Below are 10,050 nucleotides of genomic sequence, written 5' to 3'. Positions count from 1 at the left end.
CCACATTCAGTCTGTCTGTCAGCACTCATACCTTAGAAATACCAGTGTAGGCTCTCTGCCATGGAACATTTTAGCTGTCTAGCTGTAAAAAAAATACATAATAACAAAAAAAATGTAATTGTTATTTTATCGCAGGACATAATAATAGATGAATATAAAATATTTGTAAAAATCTGATAACATAGAAAATATAATTTCCCTTCTTTCTGTATCAGACATATATTATATCATGAATGAGAATAACAACCGCCATAAAAAATAAAGTTTAATCATGTTTATGTGCTGTATAACAAATAAAATATATTAGTGTTTAAAAAACAGGTGCATATCTACTGTGTAGGCAAGCCTAGACTAACTCGATGCCTTACGACAACAGGGATAAGAACATGAATCAATGTACCATTAACATCTCGACCATCTATCACACTGCGGGACATGCGTTGATCTGTGAACATTACATGACACTGATTAAACCAAACCAGTACAGAAGACAGGAGAAGTCACCTAGCACAGAACAGAACAGACAGTGGGCCCAGAAAGTATGTACTTAGTACTTAAACAGCACTTACAAAAGTATTGCATTTGTTGCAGTCTTATTGAGCTAGAGAGACTATTATTACAAAACGGTTGTGACTGCGGTGACCCCGAAAAAGACCCGCGGACTCTAGAGCAAGACAGATTTACAGATTGGAAACACAACATTAAACAACCATCTGAGAGCTAATTCTAACATACGAACATCTTGATTTATACATTGGTGGTCACAGGTGAAACACTGGTAGGATCTAAGACTACTAGGCTAAGTAACATTAACATCTTATGATACCAGACACGTTCACTTGTTCTCTCTAACAACAGTTATCCGGTTTTTGCTCTACACACATAAACACTGTATAGAGATTGACACCAACACTACACTGACAAAACCCTGCTTTTGGGATTAGGCAAATATTATTGTAATACTACAGGCCCGAATTGGCCCTGTCGGTCCTACACTGACATATGTATTAAAACACAACTTTCTGGAGTGCAACAATATAACAGATAGTGATGGGGAAGAAATCGATACAGTTACATATCGCAATATTATTTTGGACAATAACGCAATATCATTTTTATGCTTGTTAGCTGTACATGCGCAAAAACTCCAGTGTTTTTCCTTCTATAGCTTGTTATCCATCTTCTTTTAAAATGGTGAGCCATCATCCTTTTGGGATTTTTATTCACATGACTGATCAAAGCACCTTTTTTTCACGACTCTCTCGACCCCCATGCAGCAGACATGGCGAGCAATATGTTTGGAACATTGAATCGCAATAAAATTGCAGTATCAAATCACAATACATATCGAATCGGCACCTAAGTATCGTGATATCGTATGAGGTCCCTGGCAATTCCCAGCCCTAATAACAGACCAGGGGCCCTACTCAATAAAATGGGTAACTCAATTAATGTTGTGTTGAGGTTCAAATGTGCATTCTTACAGTACAAGATCATGTGTTTGATAGAGTTATCAAGGAAACTCGATTTGATTGACATACTGTAGGCCCCATTCCATGTCTAGGCCAATCCAGGGGCAGACTGGCCATCTGTCATTTCGGGCAAATGCCAGATGGGCTAGTGGGCCTTCTAAACAGTTTTTTTTTGTGCACAATTATCATGATCTGGCTAATAATGGGGGCCTCAAGGGAGAAAGAAATGGGCCGGTATGGGGGCCTTGATAGAAATGGGCCGGTGTGGGGGCCTCAAAGTAAAAAAAATGCCAGGGCTGATTTTTGGTCCCAGTCCGTCCCCGGACCAACCTATCCCTTAACACTGATCTGAACTCTAACTGGAGTTCTATACACAAAAAAATTCCGCAGCCTCTGATTAATTTACAGTACCACTCATAAATACATACATTACATACATTAGCAGGAAGCAAAACTATAATTTCTCCTCTACAGATAGCTCTCTCTTTTCACCTCTGATTAAAACAGAATCCTCTTTACAGTACATCAGTCACCCACCGATCGAACACGACAAGCCAAAAATAGCTTTGGTGGTAAAAAGAATACAATTTTCTCCCCCATTGTTCTTTTTCATATAGCCTGATCCACCATTCTGACCCGCTGCACTCTAGTTTCACTTAACTTCATTCAAATTCATGTGGCGAAACAGAATGTAAGCTCAGGAGGTCAGGATGGTGGTACAAGGCTACTTTCCCTACCCACCATTCTTAAATAACATCATGTACATCAATAAATACATAAAGACCTATACAGCATGAAAGTTATCCTGTGAAAGGACATCCCTGTTCAGTTTTCCCCGTAACTGAATCTATGCTCTAGTCTTGACGCTTTGGCAAAAACCTTAGACAAAATGAAAGAAAATAAATGCTTTTTTTGAGGCAACGTTGGTTTGTTAAGGCTCTACTGTGGCTGTGCTTGCTTTAGTATCCATTGATTCGACTGAGATAGACGCTTACTGTAAAAAGTGTAACTGATGACTAAAACCGGATGGGGAAACAGACGAAGGATGGGAGGCACTATGTGGAATCCTCTGGTTCTGATTTAATGGTCTTCCTGTCAGTGCGGTTGGCCGCTTGATGCGAGGATCCATTTTCTAATGTAAAACACAAAGGAAATATCATCAGAATAAAACATGCAATGTGTTTTCTGCTCATATACCTTTTCATTCATACTGTAGCTTGAATGTAGGCAGGTGTGTACATGCAACAGACCATTACTAATACTGTTTGTACCGTGTATGTAAGTTAATACATACGTGACTCAAGAGTGAACATAAATTTGCCTGAGAGGGGCTGTACCTGTTGCTGGTGCTTTGGCCTCATCTGTGTTATGGTTGTTATGGTAACGTTTGAGCTCATTGGCTAGCTGCTTCCCCAGGGGAAGCTCCCCCTCCGCCACACTCTTACTTGCCACCCGCAAGTTCATTGGTCGCTCGTCTGAAAATACACATAAACACACAGACAAACATTAGGGCATGGATAAACCATTGAGATACACGCTTCCATAGTACACAATCAATTCCAATGGCACTGCTGTTACAGCTGCTTAGACGATATAAACAATTACATTAACATTCTGTCTCTCAAAATCTTTGCTGTGTTTATAAGCCACTCGGTGCCCAAAAATATTTTATACTCTTCTTCTCATTCAACTTGAATAAGGTGCTTTTAATAGCTTATGAAGGAGAGACAGGATGAAAGAGAGAGAGACAGAGAGGGAGGGAGAGAGACAAAGAGAGAGAGGAAGAGCGAGAGAGAGGAAGAGCGAGAGAGCGAGACCGAGAGAGAAAGAGAGAGAGACGCCCCTGGGCAGCAACATGGCGGGGGAAGTAAACAGTCGTGGGAGAGTTAATGACAGGTGCAGAGAGAGGATAATTATGGGTAACATGAATATAATGAGCTGTCAGGAGTATGGGCCGTGCGAGAGAGAAAAGGATGAAGATGGGATGAGTCCCTGAGGGTTGGCTAACGGCTTAACACAGTTATGATTCCTCCTGACTTTGACACGTGTGAAAAAAACAGACACAAAATGATCCCTTGACTTATAAAATAAGATTTGAAGGCTGGAAATGGTGATTCAGAGCTGTGAATTTGGAGCATGAGGATAGAGACATGCAGAAGACAGACAGTACCATTACCTTGATGCTCTGTGCTTTTGTCTACCGACGTGCCGTTGGTGCCTGGAGCCTCACTGTGGTACTTCAAAGCCCCTGCAGGTATCCTCCAGTCCAGAGCGTGTAACCTCTCCTGTACCGCCGCATCATGAAGAATCTCCATCTGTCTGGCTAACAGACGGTCCAACTGCACCTGTTAAAACACAATACATTTACAGTTCGTTAGCAACTGCTCCTACTCTTGTCAAAAACATGCCTTCAGAAATGACAGTGTAAAATAAACGTGTCTCCTGTAATGTTTACTTTATTTTAAAAAACATATAACCCCTTTTTCTCCCCAATGAAAGCCAGCCGCACCAATGTGTCGGAGGAAACACTGTTCACCTGACGACCGAGATCAGCCTGCAGGCACCCGGCCCACCGCAAGGAGTCGCTAGAGCGTGATGAGCCAAGTAAAGCCCTCCCCTAACCCGGATGACACTGGGCCAATTGTGCGCCGCCCTATGGGACTCCCGATCATGGCTTGTTGTGATCTAGCCCGGGATCGAACCCAGGTCTGTAATGACGCCTCTAGCACTGTGATGCAGCGCCTTAGACGGCTGCACCAATCGGGAGGCCCATGTTCACATTTTATAATCCACTTTTCAGGCATGTTACCTGAAGGTTTCTCCCAACTATCTCCTCTCCTTTGGACTTGGCGCAGGCTAGCTGTTCCCTCAGTATGCCCTGTCTCATGTGGATGGCCTGCAGAGCCTCCTGGATGTCAAAGAGGTTCTCCTCTGTTTTTATCCTTTTAGGAGACGGCTCATCTCTGTCGCCGCAGCGAGACCTAGTGTGGAGAAGAAAATAAATTCAGTTTGTATGCAGAGAAACATTGAAAGATATGGAAAGCTTAGTCTGAACATGACATTAATCATAACATACGATCTTTTACATCATTAAAATTAAAATTTTACATGAAAAATTACAAATAAAAATTAAACATTAAAATTAAAAAATTTAATTTAACACATTACAGTAATTAGTTACATAGTAATAACCATGAGGAGAAAATGTATTTATCAAGTAAATAAGTCACCCATGCTTCCCAACTTCACTTAGCATTGTTAACTCTAACAAGCAAGGTTGCGTGAGGTGCAGTGGAGGAGAGTGGCTCTTACTTGCTGGTCCTGTAGGTGTATTTGTAGGTGACCTCTCTGGAGATCTGCCTGGCTAGACCAAACAGCTCGTCTCTACGGGTCAGTAGTACCATGTCTCTCATACACAGCTGGGCTGCTGCTTCGTTCACTGTCAGCTGAAAGACAGAACATAGATGATAAGTCACGTTGTCAACTATAACTGTAGATACACAATTCTGTCAGTGAACTCTTCAGTTGTAACTTCTACTACTACCGACCTACTTTTAGACGACTGAAGCAAGTGCACACATTTTCTTCAGGTGATTTACCGTTTGTAGTTTTCTACCCTTTTTTGTGGAACTGAGGTTTGTCACTTTATATTGTATTGCCCTGCCACTGAGCAGACTAGCCTAGTACTGCAAAAGGATCCCATCTCTTATCCCTACCTCGTGTAGCGTCAGTTGTTTGCCGTCCCTCCTCTTCGAGTCGAAGCGTCCGTAGATGGCGCTATACTTCCTGATCTCCTCCTCTCTCCTTGGATCATCATCACTCATATCAAAGATGTGGCTAATCATCTTGGCAAGTTTCTTATTGGTCTTCAGCTGGTCTTTGACCTCCGCGGGGTCGCTCTTGGCCAGGGCCGGGGTCATCCGGTCCACACACTCCAGGACAGACTGCAAAGCTGCAGCGTCAAGTGCCTCCAGACCCTCTCGAGGGGATGACGGAGACCCCCGGTCGGACGGAGAGAGGCTCTGTTCGCTGTCGTTGCTGTGACCCGACCAGAAGCGGCCCTCGCTGCCGCTCTGCAGTGGAGACCCCCCTGACACTCTGTCCCTGGCCACTTCCAGCTTTCCTGGATCCAGACATGTCGCAGCCATGATTTTCGGCACCTTGACATGGGTCTCGCCACGGGCGTTGTTGCTACTCCCTCGCTCCGCGCTGACTGGCGTGGGTGACCCCTCGGGTAACTTATAGACTGGTATACTACACACCGGTACAGATGTCAGGGGCTGATTAAATAACGTTGGATTGGTGACCCAGTCTCGCAGGGATTTCTGGAGCCTCCGGACGTGCAGGGGCTTGCTGGCCATGCCCACCAGAGCCATAATCTCTAGGAACTCCTCCTCCCCGGCCTCACAGAGCTGCTGCACGTCATCTCCTCCCTGCTGGATGAAGGCCTCGTAGTAGTACAGCAGGTTGGCCCTCTGGAGGATTCGGTAGAGCTGCAGCTCCCCCAGGGTTCTGGGCAACGCCGCCGCCATGCCTGGGAGAGGGAACACGAGACGGGATGGGCAAGAGGTTCTGCCTGACGAGAGAGTGATGGTGCATGCGTGTGTTTTGGGGAGTGGGGTGTGTGTGTCTTTGTGTTTGTGTTTGTGTGTGACTGACTGGCTGGCTGACTGACTGAGAGAGGAAGAGGCACTCCCTCCACTCTGACTGAGTTTCCTTTGTAAGTTCTGCAGTACTAGGGCTGCAGAAGGAAGAGGGGCGGTTAGCAGTTAGAGTCCTGTTAGTTGCTGATGGGACCACATGCCACAATCCTCCTTTGCAGCATGCGTAGGTGGCCTCTATCTCTCTCACACACATAGGCCCCACTCGCTTTAGCCAAGGGATTGTTAGCTACCCATTTCTTGCAAGTTAGAGGACTATGTCACAAATAATTAGATATTGCTGAATGACCTTTAGTTAGGTGAATAAAATATTTTGATTGTTTATATTCGATGTGAATTCAGAGAGTGTTCGCAAACAACTGCACAAACACCACCTTCTAATCCACTATTCCTCAGTTCATGACAGGTCTGCACTTGCAGTCCTTCAACTACTTGCCGTCAGAACCTCTGGGCAAAACGCAAAGCAACCTGATAAAACTCAACCTTCCACAGAACAGAGCAAATCAAGAGGCACACAAGACACCACAGTCACACAGGCGAATCAAGACAATACGATCATGGAATACTTGCACAAATCAATCTAGCTCAATAGAAAATAAAATAAATTCGTTTCAAAAACACACAACGTGAAAAGGTCAATGCAAAATGCAGTAACACAGCACCAGACTAAATGTCACTCAAAACCGGTCTTGCAAGTAAATCCACATCAGGAAGATGAGTAAAAATACCATTGTCGGCAATAATAGAACAATGCTGCAACATTGTATCAAGGCTACAACTTGTAACATTATTGTCATAGTCCAATAACATCTTCCAACTATGTATTCTAATTGCTACATACCTGGTGAACGTTGGGCCCCGTTCGTTTCCTTTATCTAGTTGTTTCAATGTATCAGCTACAGTATAGCCTGAACTGCCATAAACTGTAACTGAAGAAACTGTACAAAAATCGGTAGATCCAAAAGACGCTCTCTAATTTCCTAATAAGCGCGCTCTCTGGCCTAAAAAGTCCTCGCGTTCTTTGACAACGTTAACCTTCCCTCATTCGCCTCCTTGAATAGAAATAAGATTGTGTTGAACGTCTCTAGACTAGATGAGTGTGAGCTGCCTGTTTGCTACCCTACCCCCTCCTCCTCGGCTATTGAAATTGGGATATTCCGCGGTTGCTACAGTGCTCACTCCCACGCGCCTGCGTGACGCAAATCCTGGAGTGGGCGGACAGGGGCGTGGGAGGCTTCTGCATGGAATACCAAGCACCACATCTCAGCAGTGGCAGAGGCAGGCAGCGCCGGTCAACTGGGACCGTGTGAGTTGAGAGTAGAGTAGACCCTAAAACGCCCTATAGGCTAAATGACTGTACAGAAGTGAAACTGTTGACATTTCAGATGGACTAATAACGATTGGCTCATATCATCAATGATGTAATTAGGTTCTTTGATCATTTAATTTCTTGATTTACATTTTTTTTTACTCCTTCACTCTTTGGATAAAACACATTAGTATATGCAAATTGATGTTTCTATGCAAACATTTATTTTGAATTTCTTGCCATGACACTTTAGTGTCTCCTTGTGTTTTACCCATCAGATTACTCTCAGTATTGAGGCAGTACGTGGAAATATATGCAGAGAGAGAAGGGGGACTTTGTCCTATGTGTGCATGGGAACCACAAACATTTCTCTAAGAACTTACACACACCCACACAAATCTTTGGCTGGCACCAGCCCCTTTTCCTCCCTTTCCAAATATACTCTCAGACTTGTGCATTGCCCATTTCACTTTGGGCGTGGACCGTCTACAATACACATAATCAACTCATAGAATGAGATGTTCATTCTGTGTCCTTCACTGTCATGTGAATATGAACTCTTATTTTCACATTATTATCACAAATTATAGAAAGGAGGAAGGATTGCTCTCTCTAGAGACACAACAGAAAGCTTCCTGCTTACTGTTATATTAACTCAATCTGCTTCTGTATCAATGAGCTATTTCTGGCAAGTAGGCCATGCAGCCACAGCACACAGTACAGCCTTAGGGAGATGATTAGGCTTTGTTTTTATCCTGAAAAATAGATCTAGAATATCTAGAATCTACACACACTGCTACTGAACAAACTCTCAGTGCACATTTCTTGTACTCATGAGAAAAGAGACTCAGAAGCATGATACACCTACTAACTACACTATCTATATTTGCAGAGCTACTTTTTTCAGCTGCTAATTTTTTTCATGAAAATGTATAATTATGGGTATCTATTTACAGAGCTAGGCTACTAACTTAGCTGCTAAGTTTTTTTTTACCAAGAAGATGAATTATCAGGATAATTGAAGTAGAGGAGTATATACTGTATTTCCCATCCTTGTGAAGCTATGAGACCAGAGAACAGAGAAAAGATCCGACTAGCTACTATTTACAGTAGTTTACAACGTTATATTTTATGAAGAAGATTAATGATGAGGATAGGTAATTGAGTCAGGGTATGCGTCCCAAATGGCACCCTATTCCCCATATAGCGCACTACTTTTGACCAGAACCCTATGGGGAATAGGGAATAGGTAGCCATTCGGGACACAGACAGAGTATAGGAGCAGCTGTTGTGTGGTTTTAATGATGTGTTTTCCATACAGCCAGGCAGGGCCAGGGTAACAGGGAACAGGTAAGTTCAGCCCAGATAGTTTCCAGCAGCACACCCACTCCTTTAATCCTGTCTGTGGACGGCCCTGGCCTGTCAGAGCCCACACACACACACACACACACACACACACACACACACACACACACACACACACACACACACACACACACACACACACACACACACGATTGGGGGTCTTACATCAGAGGCCACAGGGCCACACACACACTCTCCGAATACACCCGGCATTTCTGCCATGCACCCTATTACAGGGCTACATATAGGCTATATATTTTCCATTGAATATGTCCACTTTTAGAGATGAGATAACATATATATTTTCCATTGAATATGTCCACTTTTAGAGATGAGATAACATATATATTTTCCATTTGCCTCTAATTGTTTTATCGGTACTGTATTTCAGATTTATATACGTGTTCTTTTTAAAAGTGTTCTGTACATTTTCACTGTTGTATCAATTACAAACACATTTCACCGACACCCACGCACGTGTGCGCTTGTCATCCCCTCGCCTTACCCTGTGATAACACCCCCACACACACTAGAGGAAGCTTCCTGGTCTCAAAATGGTTAAGATGCAGGACATGAATAACACATCAATTCGAATAAGATCAATTCAATATCGACAGACATGAACACGTATGTAGGTGTTATGCATTGCACACTATTACATTAGAAAAGTGAACAGCTTACTTTCAATATTTTGTTATTAAGTGAAAAATAATATTTGTATGTAATGTATAACCCCTTTCTTTGTGTGTGTTTTTGTGTTCGATGCCATGAGCATCTTATGTCTTTGTCAACATGTGTCTGCGAGCTAAGTGTGGGTGGAAGTGTGTATGTGGGCGGTAGAGTGTGCTGTGTGTGTGGGCGGAAGTGTGTGTGTGGGTGTTTTTGTGTGGGTGGGGATTGTCTGAAAAAAATAATAATAAGTACTACAATCTTAGAAATGATGTGGTAGTATTACTACAAAAATCTTCAGGCCATTTTTAGATCAATGTTACCATGTTGAATGTGCATCTATATGTTCATAAATGCAGCAGCTGAAAATTAAGGGAATTTTCCCAGTAAATAGCAATCTGTCTATACGAAACAGATACGCCAAACTAGTACCTAATGACGAATAGAGAGGCAGGCTAGGAATGGTCGACCCACACTCAGGGTCCGTAGTGGGCTTCTCAGAGTCATAATGAAACGAGATTACATTTCTAAACCCCGGGGGTTTTACCCATGTGGGTGGGCCTACGATCACGCA

General features: G+C 43.2%; 1 protein-coding gene across 1 annotated transcript; it reads right to left on the bottom strand.

Moving 5' to 3' along the window:
- Positions 1-252: 252 nt before the first annotated feature.
- Positions 253-7,346, bottom strand: LOC129859562 (NGFI-A-binding protein 1-like). Its single transcript, XM_055929460.1, has 7 exons — positions 6,975-7,346; positions 5,189-6,006; positions 4,785-4,918; positions 4,282-4,453; positions 3,649-3,817; positions 2,810-2,947; positions 253-2,604 (listed from the first exon to the last, which is right to left on the bottom strand). Exons 2-7 carry the CDS (start codon positions 6,002-6,004, stop codon positions 2,528-2,530), a joined length of 1,506 nt encoding a protein of 501 aa, XP_055785435.1. The 5' UTR covers positions 6,005-6,006; positions 6,975-7,346; the 3' UTR covers positions 253-2,527.
- Between the last annotated feature and the right edge of the window lie 2,704 nt (positions 7,347-10,050).

This window comes from Salvelinus fontinalis, chromosome 7 (genome assembly GCF_029448725.1).
Source record: "Salvelinus fontinalis isolate EN_2023a chromosome 7, ASM2944872v1, whole genome shotgun sequence".
Lineage (NCBI taxonomy): Eukaryota > Metazoa > Chordata > Actinopteri > Salmoniformes > Salmonidae > Salvelinus > Salvelinus fontinalis.
This window is presented reverse-complemented; position numbering and strand designations above follow the sequence as displayed.

Coding starts and splice junctions, on each gene's coding strand:
- LOC129859562 (XM_055929460.1), bottom strand. CDS start 6,004: ATGGCGGCGGCGTTGCCCAGAACCCTGGGGGAGCTGCAGCTCTACCGA. Junction 2,948..3,648: donor CAAAAGCACAGAGCATCAAG/GTAATGGTACTG, acceptor GTGTATTTTCAG/ACGAGCGACCAATGAACTTG. Junction 2,605..2,809: donor GGCCAAAGCACCAGCAACAG/GTACAGCCCCTC, acceptor GTTTTACATTAG/AAAATGGATCCTCGCATCAA.